This window comes from Rhagoletis zephyria, unplaced genomic scaffold, assembly GCF_001687245.7.
Source record: "Rhagoletis zephyria isolate East Lansing unplaced genomic scaffold, Rhagoletis_zephyria_1.1 Rzeph_scaffold_01733, whole genome shotgun sequence".
In the NCBI taxonomy this organism is placed as follows: Eukaryota; Metazoa; Arthropoda; class Insecta; order Diptera; family Tephritidae; genus Rhagoletis; species Rhagoletis zephyria.
This window is the reverse complement of record NW_016158817.1, coordinates 81,180-98,262: the sequence shown is the minus strand read 5'-3', so window position 1 is coordinate 98,262 and position 17,083 is coordinate 81,180. Positions and strand designations below refer to the sequence as shown.

The following is a 17,083-nucleotide window of genomic DNA, read 5'->3' as shown; positions in this document are numbered from 1 at the left end:
CCGAAAATTCTCTCCCAAAGAGATGAAAAAGCAAAAAGGTAAACGAACAGGAAATTAGCCATTACTTGCAAAAACCGGAAGAAGAAGACACACCAGCTGACTTTATTTATGTTTTATTTGTAAACAAACTGAAATTCATGTGGCCTCCATAGAAGAAAAAAGGAAAGTGAACGTTCAATGTTCGTCAGGAACATTTCTAGAAGTAAAAACTAGTTGGCCCTATCATAAAGTCACATAGCAGGCAGCCAAAAAGCATATAAATACCAAAACTCGGAAAATGCAATTTTGTTTGTTTACAGAAATTGCAACCACATGTTTTGTGATCATATGTTTTCGTGTTGGATAATTTTTGCTGACTAAAATTTTGCCAGTACAAAATGAACGTTTGCTCTCTCAATTTTTGTGTGTTGGATAATGTTTTGTCGGTATCGAACGCCGTCCAGTAAAAATTTGGAAAAAACTATTACAAATTTTTGACTTGTCGAACGCACCTATTATCTCATCCTCTGCACAAAATTGCGTTCAAGATTCAGAAAAATGGTTAGAATGCAATATTATACCATGTTCTGACCGACATGGGAAACATGTTTTCGTTGCTAAAACTGGTTTTAATCCTAAAACTTGTGTTTTCGTCCATGTAAAATCTGTCAAACGAAAACCAGTTTTCGCTGAAAACTACTTGAAAACTCACGTTCCACTGTTGTTGTTGTTGTTGTTGTTGTTGTAGCGGCTACAACAACCCCGCCCAGGACGGTTGGTATCTCAGTCGTTGTCGTCAAGTTCCACTAACGGCAACCCTAAGAAGCGGGCAGCTTTTGTGGGGTTTGTCCACAGGGACAAGGCCGTTAGGGTTGTCGGGTTTTCCGGGCATGCGAAGAGATGTTTCGAGTCATGTGGGGTCTCTCCGCATGCCGGACACCCATTCGGCACATCCTCATTCAACCTACTCAGGTAGGAGTTCAACCTGCTGCAGTAGCCGGAGCGAAGTTGTGCAAGTGTTGTGCGTGTCTCCCGAGGCAGATGAAGCTCCGTCTCGTCTATGTCCGGGGGTGGTATGCCTAGAACGGCATTCACAGGTCTAGTCTACATTACTCGAGACTGAGTCCCTGTGAATGCCGTTCAGGGCCTGTCGGTAAGCTGTCGGGTCCAGAGGTTGCTTAATGAACCTCTGGACTTCGTCCGTCAGTTCATATAGATGCCTCCTGACGTGCCTAGGCGAGGGCTCCTCTGCAAGCAGCTGTCTGCTTGGGTGTCGCTGTCCTGAGTGCGGTGTTCTGTACAGTCTGTAGCTTCGTCCACTGCGTCCTACTAGTCCCTGGCGACCACACTGGCGCTGCGTAGTTCAAAACCGGCCGGCCTATTGCCTTGTATGTTGCCAGCAACGTTTCTTTGTCTTTGCCCCAAGTACTGAGGACCTTGTTGCGGCTCTGTACTTTATTGACAATAGCGGTTGAGTGCGCAGAAAGGAGAGCATGCTGTCGAATGTTACTCCGAGTATTTTGGGGTTATTCACCGTCGGAATTGGTGTGTCATCGACGTGAATCCCCAGCGGTAGCCTGACCTCCTTCGTCCAGGTTGTGAACAGGGTCGCGGAGAATTTCGTAGGGGAGAGGGCTAGACACTTTGCAGTGAAGAAGCGAGAAAGTTCGGAGAGATACCCGTTTACTTTCGAACACAGGTCATCAATTCCATTCCCAGTCGCCATGATCGAGCAATCGTCGGCATAAGAGACAATCGAGACTCCCTCTGGTGGTTGAGGGAACTTTGAAATGTAAAAGTTAAACAGTAGTGGGGAAAGGACACCACCCTGAGGAACCCCCTGTTTTATTTTTCGCTGCTTACTCGTTTTGTCTCTAAACATTACCGACGAATGTCGACCACTCAGATAATTTGCCGACCACCGTTTGAGCCTCTGTGGGAGAGAGGAGGCCTCTATATCTTCTAGTAGCGTGGAATGGCAGACGGTGTCAAACGCATTTGACAAGTCAAACGCTACTAGAATCGTTCTCTCACAGGGACGGTTTCGGTTAAGGCCACGAGTTATCTGAGTGTTTATGGCGTTAAGTGCTGTTGTCGTACTGTGCACTTTACGGAAACCATGCTGATGCTTCGCTGGGGTCAGGTGGTTTGTGAAGTACGGGAGTAGCAAGGCCTCGAGTGTCTTCGCTACCGGGGAAAGGAGTGTTATCGGACGATAGGAATCTCCTTTGTTGGCAGGTTTCCCCGGTTTGAGCAGTGGGACCACTCTCCCCACCTTCCAGATGTCTGGGATGATGAGAGTGGCCATTGACAAGTTGAGGACCTCCGTTAAGGAGCTTCATGTGGTTCGGGAGACGTGTCGTGATGTGGGGTGTGAGTGAAGTGTATGTTCTTGCCGCTGTTGGCTGTGTGTGCTGCTGTGGTGATTGCCCCCCTGTGGTGGTGGTGGGGGGCGTCGCAATTGGCGTCTGCGACCGAGCAGCGCAACACGGGCCCTCGAAGTTCCCAGTCCAATCTCGCGTGGTACGCAGACCTGAGCATGCCCTAAAGTGGCACCAGCCAAGGCAGGTGTTGCACTTGACTGATGTCACATTACGGAATATCCTGGTCTGACATACCGTGCAGATTGTAGGGGGAACCAGGAGTTGTTGGCGGCGGCGTGTGGGTGGTGGTGCGGTTGTGTGTGTTATGTGGTCTGTAGTGGCTGTGGTACGGTCTGTGGTGTTATTATGTTGTTGTGTCGTGGTGACTGTGTGAGGCTGCTGTGTGAGTGTGTGAAGCTGCTCGGGCGGACTGTGGTTAGCCGTGGAGGCTGCTCTGTTAGAGCAACAGGGGGCCACGTACGACGTGGTCCACTGTCTATGTGTCCGTAGTCCCGAGCAGACTCTGAGGTGACTCCACCCCTCGCATTCATTACACTTGACTGAGGTGTGTAGGTTTCTGGCCCTGGGTTTGACTCGATGCCAGCCCTGAGTAGGAGAATACGTAGTGAATGTAGCCCTATGGACGGACAACTTCTGAGATACTTCGCCGACCTAAACGGGGTTAGATCGCCGAAACAACNCTGAGATACTTCGCCGACCTAAACGGGGTTAGATCGCCGAACCAACAGCCCTTGGTCGGGTAAAACCCGAGTCATTCCGGTGCGTAGAACCGGCTGTCGTGGGAATGCTCACGTTCCACTCATTCCAATCGGTGTCTGCACTAGTTTTTGCGATTATTTATCGAAGTGGAAGTCATATTTGATCATCTTTAATACGCTATTTCGGATTTATTGTTAATTGGCTGGCAAAAGTAAAATAAGAATGGAAGTAAGAGGTTGCTAATGAAAAGAAAATGAGGGAAAAGCATTTTGGTTTTGTTTTTGTGTAGCAAAACTGTCATCAGAAGATGTAAGAAATGTCAACGAAAACACTAACAGCCGGTGTGAACAGCACAGTATATACAGTAATAAACCTTTTTGAGTACTCCTCGGGGGTAAAATCTGATCAGGGTTGATAATGAGAAGGAGCATGAATTTTGTTGACTCAGAGTTGTATACAAAATTACTGTGGTATAAAAAGGGAGCAACAACCGTACTATGACAGAGTGGCTCAAGTCATGACTGTGTAATATTGACCGAAACTAATTGCAAACGTGTAAAAACATTGCAAATTATTTTCTATTTGTTAAACGCTTATTTTACTTGGATTTTCCCTTGTAGGATTGTTCCACTAAACTCTGATTTTTTATTTCTCTTTTTTAAAAGACGTCTTCTTTGTTGTCCATCCGAAAATGGAATGGCCGACCATTTTATTACAGTGTACACTGTATGTTTTAATATATATATTCAGAATACTTATTGGGCATCGGGTGACCCAGATGACTTGGTACTAAAAGTAATGTTTACATCTCGACCAACCTGACTAGATTGATTGGCCTCAATCAATAATTTACGACTTATAAATCTACTGAGCAGTGTGGCCTGCTGGTGCGGGTGACTGGATGGAGTGATTGGTTTCGGCAATGGGCGAACACCATTTTCGAATTTTCATAGCTTCGACAACGCCATTGTAAGGTAAATGTGTCAACTGACAATTATCTATGTCTCTAATGACGTAGCGGTCGTTTGGCAGGATTTTATGGATTACATATGGGCCGCGATATTTTTGTATGATTTTCTTATTTGTTCCAACCGAGGTATCAACATGTCTAATCACCACAAATTCACCTACCGAGTACTTCCTGGCAGGTACACTGTTCTTAAGGAAGTATTGTACACTATATTCTTGTGACTTATCTATCTTCTTCGAGGCACTGTCCCGCATTCCAACTAAGACCCTAGGTGTGTCATCCAATAGCTTATCTTCCAGAAATTCAGTTAGTTCGTCTACTATGCAGCCACGCTGACATATGCCAAAAAGCAATTCGCTAGGAGTGCTTTTGGTTGTACTATAGACCGTATTGTTTATGGCAAATTCTACTTGTGAAAGTTTCGCTGTCCAATCCGAATGTTCTATTGATTCGGTTAACTTACTTAGCATCGCTTTTAAGACGCGATTTACTCTCTCGACTTGGCCATTTGCTTGTGGCGAAGCCACTGCGACCTTTACGTGGTTTATATTCCTTTTTAAGAGGAAATTACTAAAGTCGAGGGAAGTAAAGCACGTACCTCTATCCGTAATTATACGCCTTGGGCGACTGTAGTAACCGAAGTACTTTTCCAAAGAACAACAAACTTCCTTGGTACTCGTAGAATTGACCGGGTACAGTTTAACAAACTTTGTAAAGGCATCTATAGCGACTAGTATATGCTTACGTTTTGATCTAAGAGCCGGCAAGGGACCAAAGTGGTCCAAGTGGAGAGTATCGAAAGGTATTGGTTTTTTTGGGATACTGAACATATTGTGCTCGTTATATCGCGCTGGAGCGGAGTATATGATGCACTTGATGCAGTTCCTAATGAACCTGCCAATTTTGTCCCTCATGTGATCAAACCAGTAGTGTATACGCATCTGATCGTAGCATTTGTCTACTCCCAGATGACAGACTTTCTCGTGTACCATGCGAATGATGTTTTCTTGCATCTCCGTAGGTAAACATAGTAAAGTCCGATTGCCGAGCTTGCGGAAAACAAGGCCATCCAGCAGTTCATAGCCCACTACCTCGCCCTTTTCCAATTCTTCGGCTAGTTCTTGTAACCTTGGATCCCTATTTTGTAGAACTTGAATCTGAAAATCCAAGTTTTCATGATCTATCGCGGCAAGTAATTTCCCTTTTCCTAAGCACATAATTTCGTCTCCCGACTGAGCCTTACACGGTTCTTGGTGGCCTTCGAAATTACCTATTGGGGTTGGACAAGAGTTTGACTCTTTCTTGTGGACGATGATCCCATCGACAACGGATTTGGCACCATGTGTGGGATAGCGCCTTAGTGCGTCAGCATGATTCAGGTTTACGCCTCTCCTGTGCTGAATCGAGTATTTGAAATTTTCCAACTCTAAGGCCCATCGCGCTATTCTCGGGTTTACCTGCTTCTTATTTAGGGTCATGGTGAGTGAGTTGCAATCGGTAACAACTTTGAATGGTATTCCTTCCAAATAAATCCGAAACCTTCTTAGAGCATAAATAATGGACAGCGTTTCTAATTCAAAGCTATGATACCTGGATTCGGCGGCCGTCGTGGTCTTTGAAAAATATGCAACCGGATGAAACTTTCTGTCGTCCTGCTTTTGCAATAGGACTGCCCAAAACCCTTGATTACTGGTATCGCAATGAAGTTCCGTTTCACGAGTATGATCATATATTGCTAAAACAGGTGACCTAGCTAACTGTTCTTTCAATTCCTTGAAAGCTTCTAAGCAGCTGTTGGAAAAATCGAATACTGCCTCTTTGCGTAACAAGTCTAAAAGCGGTTTAGCAGTACGCGAAAACGATGGTATAAACTTTCGAAAGTACGAAAACAGGCCAAGACACGAGCGAAGTTCCTTATTGTTCCTTGGTATGGGATAGTTAGTAATTGCGCGGACGTGAGCATCGGAGGGCTGTATGCCCATAGGACCCACCATGTATCCTAGGTATTCAATTTTATTATAACCAAACTTGCACTTATTTAATTTGAGTTCAAGCCCTCTACTGTATATCCTCTCTAACACTTTTCCCACGGTACGAAGGTGACATTCGAAGTCAGTAGATGCAATTAAGATATCATCGATATATGTATACTATAATGGTCTTTGAATCTATCAAATCGCGAAAAATGTTGTAGACGAATCTCTGAAAATTTGCCGGTGCATTCTTAAGTCCAAACGGCATTCGAAGGTATTCAAATTGCACATGTGGGGTTACAAATGAGGTTAATGGAACCGATTCCTTATCCATGGTCAGTTGGTTAAAACCATCTTTCAAATCTAATAATGTGAACCACTTCTTCCCCGACATATACTCGACACAATCCTCTATTAGAGGTAAAGGAAAATTATCCCGAATGGTTTTCTTATTTAAGGTCCTATAGTCTATACACATTCTAGTTTCACCACTCCTTTTCTTCACCAGCACTATAGCAGATGCATAAGGGGAGTTACTAGGTTGTATAACCTGTCTATTCAACAAATCCTCAATAATTTTCTATACCCGTTCCTTGTCTTGAAACGATAATCGCCTCGGTAAACAGTAGAAGGGTGTGTCATCAGTTAAACGAATCTTCATTTTATAATCATAAGGCGTTCTTTCTAAACCTATGTGTGATATATACGAATTATTTAGAACTAACATTATTGCTTCTCGTTTAAATTTATCAAGGCCAGGTCCTAAGTCTATATCTGGCTCATGGGCCGAAACGTCAACAGCATATAATTCATTTAATATACCGGTATATTCAATATAGTCCTTATTACTTTCGTGGCTTAAGTGTTTTATCTTAGCATCTGGTGCTTGCGACATGTTAATACCTCTTCCTCGGACCTCGACTCGACCGCTTGCATAGTTATGCAAATCTTTCTTACCGTCACCATCAGTTACTTTACCCACCACCAAATCAGAAACACTGTGCTTTATTTTAGAAGAAATATTTTTATTGAATTCAGTTTTTGAACAAAAAGAAACATGTTTTAGTTTATTTTGTACTTCAGTCTNTTTTACCCACCACCAAATCAGAAATACTGTGCTTTATTTTAGAAGAAATATTTTTATTGAATTCAGTTGTTGAACAAAAAGGAAAATGTTTTAGTTCATTTTGTGCTTTAGTCTTATTAGTGCTGCTTTTTAATTCATATGCAGCGTCTTTATTAATTTATGTATGTTAAATAACTTCATAAAGTCCCGGCCGGGTATTAGGGGCACTGTTATGGTATCATCTGGGACTATCATTGTCGGAACATATCTGGTTTGATTACGAAATTTCACCGCACACAAAGCTGTGCCAAATGAGTGGATTTTGCATTTGCCGATGCCGATAAATTTTGTTGGTAAGGTGGTGAGCGATAAATTAATACATCGTGGTACTTTTGACTTTTGCATCAGACTAATTGGACTACCGGAGCCAATAAGAGAATAAATATTTATAAAACCTGTGTTTCTGATTAGGTTTGGTTTACAGAAGGCCACACTTACCCATTGTTTTACGTTTATAGCATCATCCTCGTTTGCTGATCCTTCAGAGACTAGGGCTACACTAGTGACTCGATTCCGCTTCTTCGGACAATCATTGTGTCTGTGTCCCATTTGATGACAGGTAAAGCAAGCACCTGGAGGTCTATACGGCTTCGGGCAACTGCTTTGGTAGTGTCCAAATTGGGAGCAGTTATAGCATCGTACTGAAGTTAGGTCACCAGAACCAGCAGCGGAAGGTGCCTTTGGTCGAGGGTTGCGGGTGACCGTCGTAGCGTAGGACTTAGCTGTGGAAGACATAGACCTGCGTTGTTCATACCGGTCCATTCGCCGAATGAGTTCACACATTGTGTTGGCGCCATATAATATACTGAGGTTGTTGCTGATGTCTGGTATCCCGTCGATTATCAAATCGACCAATTCTTCTTCCTCGATATCCATCTTTGAGGCGATAGACTGCATGGCAACCACGTAGCTTATGCATGACCCCGAGGACTTTAGCTTACGTGCTCGTAGTTGGCGATAAATTTCATATCTGCTGACTGTGCGTTGGAACATTGTTCGCACCAACATTCTTAGACTGGCGTAGTTGGACGCACCGTGGTTGAATACACATTCCTTGGCCGTGCCGCTCATGCAACGTCGCAGAGCCAGACACTTCTGCCCGTCAGTTAAATTTTTTGCTTCAGTGTAGTCCTCGAATTGGGTTAGCCACTTTGTTATATCGTAGTGATCGTCACCACTAAACTTCGGGACAGCTGCTTCGAGTTCCTCGAAATTTATTTGGCTTCTTTCAGGCGCGTTGTAGCATTGATTCTGCAATTCGTTTAACTCACGGCGAAGCCGTAGGATTCTGAACTGCTGTTTCAGCCTATCTGCTTCTTCAGAAAGATAGTTGGGTGGACTTGCACCCAATTAATTACGAAGTCAAAACAAAACTCAATATTAATAATTAGTTTCATTTCAAAACAATTCATTTTTGACGGCGAAAAACTCTTGAACGAAAAGTTAAATACTGCTTAACAACTTTTTTTAGAGTACTGATTGATTTGAAATAAAACTGAATATTGAAAAACATTCAAAAATCGCCGATAGTTCCCAAAGGAAAGTAGCATTGAGTTTTGTTTTGCTTTCATAATTAATTGTAGAGCATAATCAAAAAAAAAATCTGAGTACGGAGTTAAAGAACAAATTAGCTTGGTAAATANATCGTAAAAAATTCTCATTCTTGTACCCTCTGCAGAGTCTATTAATAGACCTTCAGATTCTGGCGGTTCTAAATCTGAAAGGTGATTTTCTTCTCCCAAAGATGGCTCAAAATCGTCCTGGAGTATGCAAATATTATGCAGTATAAATGCAGCAAATGCAGTTTTTATACAGTTTTCAATTTTTAGCTCCAGCTCTCTATTAAAAATATTTCTCCACCGATTTTTTAAAATTCCAAATGCAGATTCTACAATTATACGTCCTTTACTATGAGCAGTGTTAAATCTAGCCTGATTTGCCGTTAAGGGCTCTTTAAATGGTGTGATTACTGCCACCGGATATAGTTGACACGGGTAGCCTTTATCACCAAATAAAAGCCAACCTTGAGGCGGATAGTCCTTCTTAGCGTACAAAGGACTGTTGACAAATACCCTTGTATCATGAACGGAGCCTGGATAACCAATGAACACGTCTGTAAATCTATATTCACTATCCACAACTGCTTGAGCCTGAATAGAATAAAATTTTTTGTGATTTATATATTCATCATGTTTGTTTATGGGACATTTTATCCGAATATGCGTTCCGTCAATAGCGCCAATAAAATTTGTAAAAGCAGTAGACTTAGTTTTTTGGCAAAATTTAGCAGCGATTCTCTCGTGGTCTTCCGAAGTGCCATGGTTTATTAAGTGGCGCATTGAAATTACTTTATCCAACATTTTTTTAATAATGCTGCAAGCTGTGTAGCGACTCAAACCCAAAAACTCGGCTACCACCCTATAGCTGCATCCGCATGCCACCCAATATAAAAAGCACATCACTTCGTAATCCACAGACCATCCGTGATGTTTTTTAGGAATATGCACCACAATTTTTCTGAACGAACTAGCCGACAACCTGAGATGCATTTTTGTTATTTTGTTATCCCCATTCATTATGGCATTCATGGTTTTGGAATAAACTGCAGGTTGCATATATAAAATAGCCTTAAAAATAAAAAGTGAGGACATAGAAAAAGGCACCAATGCAAGCACTTTTACCTGGCGTTGTCTTTTCTTTTTTAATGCCAAAATTAAAACGTCCATTAATTGCAGTGACCTGATTTCAAAAAGAATTGCAATCAATAATGGTAAATATTTTCTTAAAATATTCATTTTCCTTTGATTTATAATTGTTTATTCGACGCCAATTTTCAGCGGTTTCAAAATTTTACTGCTGTCAAAAAAGATTTCATTTCACACAGCAGATTGGTAAAATTGTCTCACCATAGTAAAAATACAATTCACCAGCTTTCCCCATAGCACTTTGCTACCGATTCACACACGCTCTAACTTGTAATATTACATCGTACATGATAATGAACTGTTAAATGCTGAAAACGCTAGTAACTTGTAGATCACTCAAACTTGGGTGTGCTTAATGGACTGTCTGGGCGAATGCGCTAGCAGGCATTGGAGTCTACACAGCTATACAAACCTTGATTTTTTTTTGTTTTTTAATAAAGACTTAAATATATTCGGAAATTTAGAATTTTGCTTGATAAATTCACAAAATTTACGTTTTTCATATAAATATAATCTTACAATAGACCCTTTTTTTAATTTTAAACTTACATTTAAGAAAACTGCATTCAGTGCTATAACTACGATTTGAGTTTTCCAGTTTATAAAACACAAGCATTAATTATGTATTTAACTATTGATATTATTCTTCATTAAGCATGAGTGTCAGCATACATTAAAGATGGATATTATACTTAACCTACATTTTGTTCATAAATAACACATAATTATGCATATTTTATCCTCGAAAAGAACTTTTTCTAATCATGAGACGAAATTCCCCACAGTAAGTGTTGCCGTGCGCGCAAATCGAAAGCGCCACACAACCCAAAAGTACTCCTCGAGGACCAAATGGTGAAAAACTGCGAAAAGGTTTATTGCTGTATATACTGTGGTGAACAGCCTTCAGCCCACACTCCCAAAACACGTTTTCAAAGTGTTTTCGATGTCGGTCAGAACATGGTATTAACAAGTAAGAACAGCGCATATATCGCAAAAACTGGTATCTTAACAATCAGTGGTATAGGAGATAAAGCATAGATTTTGACAATTTTCTCAGTAGACTTTGTATTATTATTTATAAAATAGCTTACAAAATTTATCGGCTTTAGCTGTCCAAATATAGGAGTTTTACAGTAAAACCCCATATCCGAACAATCAGTTGTATGGAGGCAATAAATGGGTTATATTGACGCGATCTTTGTTCATTTTCACTGTAAATATTCTTTTCATAACGGGTGAAAATATTGCGAAATTTCATGTTCCCACCTTCATAATTGCAGGAGTTATAACAAAAAATCGCATATCTGAACAATCAGTTGTATGGGAGCTATAAGTAATATTTCATATTTCATCTTTATTCAGTCTATGGTTTACAATCTTACAGACTAGAAGTAGGCTTAAAAGTGTTAACGGTGACTAGTATATGTACAATTACGAAAATAGGTTTCAAGAGATGATTTAAAAAGATTTCTTGGAAACGAAAAGTCGATATCTAAGCTCTTTGAGATATTGTTAAATTCCACAAGGCCTCGAAAAATAGGTGCAAAAGATGAGTAGTTAGTTTTAACGGCAGGAACGTAAAAGGGGATGTGAGAGCGAAGAGTTCTGAGAGGCACATTAAAGGTAACCTGCTCAAGAAGCGATGGGCAGTCAATGGAGCCAGAGATAAGATCGAAGACGAATAAGAGTAATTGGGTACGCCCTCTATTTTCCAATGATAGCAAATTTATTAGCTTACACCGGGAGTAATATGAGGGAATCGGATCTGAGAAGTTAAGAGAAGCGAGGGCAAATCGAATAAACACCTTTTGAACTCGCTCAATCCTAGAGGCGTGACAATTATAAATAGGGCTCCATATAATAGAGGCATACTCAAGTTTAGATCGTACTAAGGAATTATACAATGCTTTCCGAGTGTAAGGGTCTCTAAAATCCTTGGCATATCTACGAATAAATGCTAAATTACTATAAACTTTTGGGAGTAAATGACAAACATGATTTATAAATGAAAAAATTCGAGTCAAACACGACACCAACAAATTCACTAACAGAAGTAAGCTGATGGTTTACGAGGTTGTAATTTGAAGTAAGAGTGTTTTGAGATTTAGATAAGGTCATCTTAAAGCACTTTTTTACATTCAAAGACAGTTTATTATATTCACACCAATTTAAAAGACGATCTAAATCTTCCTGAAGAAAGAGAACATCAGATGAGGAGGTTATTCTACGAAAGAGTTTTAAATCATCGGCATACAATAAAAAACTGGCGTGTTTGACACAGGAGCTAATATCGTTTATAAACAGGACAAACAGTAGGGGGCCAAGAATGCTACCCTGGAGTACACCTGATGTTACAACAAAGGGATTAGATTTACAATCATCGATGTGAACAGACAGAGTCCTATTTGTAAGGTAAGACTTTAGCCAAGCTAGGAAATTAGAGTGAACACCAATGCACTCCAACTTGTGTAGCAATAATAGGTGTGGTACCTTATCGAAGGCTTTAGAAAAGTCCGTATAAATGGTGTCTACCTGGCAGCCATCTTTGAAGCATGAACCACAAAATTCTGAAAAAGAAGCTAACTTAGTGACCGTTGAACGACCAGCTACAAAACCATGTTGGTGGGGCTCAATCATTCTTTTGGCAAGAAAAGAGAGTTTAAAATGTATCACTTTTTCGAATANTACAATGCTTTCCGAGTGTAAGGGTCTCTAAAATCCTTGGCATATCTACGAATAAATGCTAAATTACTATAAACTTTTGGGAGTAAATGACAAACATGATTTATAAATGAAAAAATTCGAGTCAAACACGACACCAACAAATTCACTAACAGAAGTAAGCTGATGGTTTACGAGGTTGTAATTTGAAGTAAGAGTGTTTTGAGATTTAGATAAGGTCATCTTAAAGCACTTTTTTACATTCAAAGACAGTTTATTATATTCACACCAATTTAAAAGACGATCTAAATCTTCCTGAAGAAAGAGAACATCAGATGAGGAGGTTATTCTACGAAAGAGTTTTAAATCATCGGCATACAATAAAAAACTGGCGTGTTTGACACAGGAGCTAATATCGTTTATAAACAGGACAAACAGTAGGGGGCCAAGAATGCTACCCTGGAGTACACCTGATGTTACAACAAAGGGATTAGATTTACAATCATCGATGTGAACAGACAGAGTCCTATTTGTAAGGTAAGACTTTAGCCAAGCTAGGAAATTAGAGTGAACACCAATGCACTCCAACTTGTGTAGCAATAATAGGTGTGGTACCTTATCGAAGGCTTTAGAAAAGTCCGTATAAATGGTGTCTACCTGGCAGCCATCTTTGAAGCATGAACCACAAAATTCTGAAAAAGAAGCTAACTTAGTGACCGTTGAACGACCAGCTACAAAACCATGTTGGTGGGGCTCAATCATTCTTTTGGCAAGAAAAGAGAGTTTAAAATGTATCACTTTTTCGAATAGCTTTGAGCAGACAGACAGTTTCGAAATAGGACTATAATTTGTGATATCGTTTCTATTTCCAGATTTAAAGACTGGGGTTATAGACGCAATTTTCCATCTGTTAATAAATAATCCAGTCGAAAGAGATAGGTTGAAAATATGACATAAAGGAAAACATAATGACAGACTACATCGTTTAACGAAGTGGGCACAAAAACCATCAGAATCACATTTCAATGTCGGAGTTAGGGTAGACATGGCGTAAGATCTAGGCGTTGGGTCGGCCAGTATTTTTGTGGTAGATTTATAGAATCACTCTCACATGCGAAATTCGAGCTGAAAAATTTTGCAAAGAGTTCCACAGTATCTGGTAGAGATTTCGAGGATTGACCGTTAAAGTACATGCAAGTCGGAATATTAGAACTAGCCCGCTTAGAGCGTACGAAATTTCAAAAAGCTTTTGGGTTGTCTTTAAGTTCAGACTCAAGTCTCCTAATGTANATCTAGGCGTTGGGTCGGCCAGTATTTTTGTGGTAGATTTATAGAATCACTCTCACATGCGAAATTCGAGCTGAAAAATTTTGCAAAGAGTTCCACAGTATCTGGTAGAGATTTCGAGGATTGACCGTTAAAGTACATGCAAGTCGGAATATTAGAACTAGCCCGCTTAGAGCGTACGAAATTTCAAAAAGCTTTTGGGTTGTCTTTAAGTTCAGACTCAAGTCTCCTAATGTACTGGTTATAAAGAAATTTATCAAGAACATTAAACTGTTTCGCATAGTTAAGGTATTGCTCTTTGAGATAAGTATTGTGAATATTTGCCATATGGCGCTTGTAGCATTTATTTCTCTTATTTTTAAGATTTTTTAGAGTGACAGAGTACCAGGGTAATTTATGAGGCTTGGAGGGTAAAGCAGCCAGTTGCTCGGAGAAGACTTCAGACATAATGCAAAGAAAGGTTTCATAAGAGGCATTAACATCTTTTGTATTGAAGATATCACACCAATTTACATTATTTATAGCCAGGTTTATGACGTCATAATTTGCATCCCGAAAATTGTAGGAAATCCTATTATTTTGTATTAAGGGGAGCTATCAAAAAACTCTAAAGAAACAATAAGGGGATTATGATGCATATCAGAATAACAGATCGGAGTCTTACATTCAGAGAGATTAGATATCAAATTTTCGTCTACAAACACTAGATCTAATAACTTAGATAACTTATTGAATATGCAATTAATTTGCGTAAGATTAAGGCTAAAAAGACTATCAATAAAGTTTATTTCATGCGAACGAGTAACGTTGGTTGGGGTAAGGCGCCCCGAGTTTTGAAAGCATGTCCAGTTAATGCCAGGTAGATTGAAGTCGCCAAGAATACAAAGATTACAATTTCCATTACTTTCATAGATGTGTGTGATACTCTCTATGTGATAGTTATATAACTCATCTGAACTGTTAGGTGGGACATGATACACAGATAAACAAAGAGCCGAACGAGCCAACAACGCGCACACATAATTGGTCAATTAAAGTACCGTGGTTGAGCAATTCAAAAAATGACGACCTTAAACTACGCCTTAAAGCAATTAGTTCACCACCCGCTTTGCAGTGGCCAGTTTTCTCAGCATCACGGTCTTTCCTATAAGTCTGGAAAATGTTGGGATCAAAGTATTCTTCACTGAAGAAATTACTATTAAGCCAAGTTTCCACAAAGATATATATGTCATAATCCATACGTGAAGAACAAAGAACCACTTCTTTAGCTTTTGTGCGTATTCTACCCATATTCTGGAAGTATATATTCAGATTTTTGCATGTATATTCGGCATTAGACTGTATAACACTATTTGGAACTTCCTTGGTTAGCGTCTGGTTGAAAAAATCGAAAGGGCCGCACAATGATATCAGACGGCCATAGTGACCCGATATTTGTAAATTTCACTGTAAGTATTCTGTTAATAATGAGTGAAAATAGTGCGCAATTTTATGTTTCTAGCAGCGTATATGGAGAAGTTATAACAACAAATTTCATATCTGAACAATCAGTTGTATGGCGGCTATAGGTTATAGCGATCCGACCTTCGCCATTTTCACTGTAAGTATTTTTTTGATAATTATGGCGGTTATAAGGGAGCTTTATGTTATAGTGGTCCGATTCTTTCGGTTCCGACAAATGATTAATATATTATAAAAATACACCAACCTACCAAATTTCATGCGGATATCTCGAAAATTGAGAGACTAGATTGCATACAAACAGACGGACAGACAGACAGCCGGGCAGATGGCGACTCAGCTCGACGCTCTGATCATTTAAGTATACATTTTTAAGTGTCTATCTCTTGTTTTTCTGGTACTTACTAACATCGGACCAAAGTTATAATACCATTTCATGCTCATGAAACGTATAAGAAAAGGATGGTTTCACTCTTAAACGGCTTAACGAGCCGCGAGGTGGCAGATAAGATGCTCTGGCTACTGAAGCAGGCTAAACTACTACATTCCCACGACAGCCGGTTTTACGTACCGGAATGACTCGGGTTTCACCCGACCAAGGGCTGTTGTTTCGGCGATCTAACCCCGTTTAGGTCGGCGAAGTATCTCAGAAGTTGTTCGTCCATAGGGCTACATTCGCTACGTTTTCTCCCACGCAGGGCTGGCATCGAGTCAAACCCAGCGCCAGAAACCTACACCTGCTGTGTATGCCAGAGACGACTACACCACAACTCCACCTCTGTCAAGTGCAATGCTTGCGAGGGGTGGAGTCTGCTCAGGACTATGGACACATCGGCAGTGGACCACGTCTTTTGTGGGCCCCTGTTGCTCCAACAGAGCAGCCTCCACGGCTAACCCCAGTCCACCTGATCAGTTCCACACAAACACCACAGCACAACAACATAACACAATAGACCACACCACAACGGCTAGAGACCTCAGAACACACACAACCGCACCACCACCCACACGCCGCCGCCAACTCCTGGTTCCTCCTACAATCTGCGCGGTATGTCAGACCAGGATATTCCGTAATGTGACATCAGTCAAGTGCAACACCTGCCTTGGCTGGTGCCACTTTAGGGCATGCTCAGGTCTGCGCACCACGCGAGATTGGACGAGGAACTTCGAGGGCCCGTGCTGCGCTGCTCTGTCGCAGACCTCAACTGCGACGCCTCCCGCCACCACCACAGGGCGGCAACCACCTCAGCAGCGCACACAGCCAACTGCGGCACGACCACACACATCCCTCACACCCCGCATCACCACACATCTCCCGAACCACATTAAGCTCATTCAATTTACTGTAACGGGCTTCAGAGCCAGATCGAGGAGATAACCGTCTTCATGGGAAGGCATCGCATATTGATAGCTGCGGTCCAAGCGACGAAGTTGCACAGCAATTCAACACTGTTGAATTGTGCCGGGTACAACGTGCACCGTCAAGATCGCGAGCGGGATAATGTTGGTGGCTTCGCGTTCATTACGCACCACAGTGCAGTATCGTCTTATCGAAGCAGACATCGACCGTAGGGATACCACCCTAGAATGTCAGGGCATTGCTATCCGGTCAGGCGATATTGACCTCGAAATATTTAACATTTATATACCCCCTGTCACCTGCTGCCCGGCAGGATATCACCCTGACATAGGTGCGCTCCTCAGAGGTGAAAACCGTATGGTAGTAGGCGACTTTAAAGCACACCACGATCTTTGGCACTCAAGCCCGTCAAACGGTCGTAGGGGAACTGACTTGGCTGAGCAGATAGACGATTCGACATTCTGCACAATGAACGACG

General features: G+C 41.2%; 1 protein-coding gene and 1 long non-coding RNA gene across 2 annotated transcripts in view; both read right to left on the bottom strand.

The window, feature by feature from the left end:
- Positions 1 to 7,881, bottom strand: part of LOC108364976 (uncharacterized) — a 12,128-nt gene extending 4,247 nt beyond the window's left edge. The window contains exon 1 of the long non-coding RNA XR_001847858.1: positions 7,871 to 7,881. This is a non-coding gene — a long non-coding RNA (uncharacterized LOC108364976). The remainder of the gene's footprint in view (positions 1 to 7,870) is intronic.
- Positions 7,882 to 8,598: 717 nt separating this feature from the next.
- LOC108364977 (uncharacterized) lies at positions 8,599 to 9,858 on the bottom strand. The gene is made up of 3 exons (XM_017618859.1): positions 9,813 to 9,858; positions 8,801 to 9,758; positions 8,599 to 8,606 (listed from the first exon to the last, which is right to left on the bottom strand). Exons 1-3 carry the CDS (start codon positions 9,855 to 9,857, stop codon positions 8,599 to 8,601), a joined length of 1,011 nt encoding a protein of 336 aa, XP_017474348.1. The 5' UTR covers position 9,858.
- Positions 9,859 to 17,083: the final 7,225 nt, after the last annotated feature.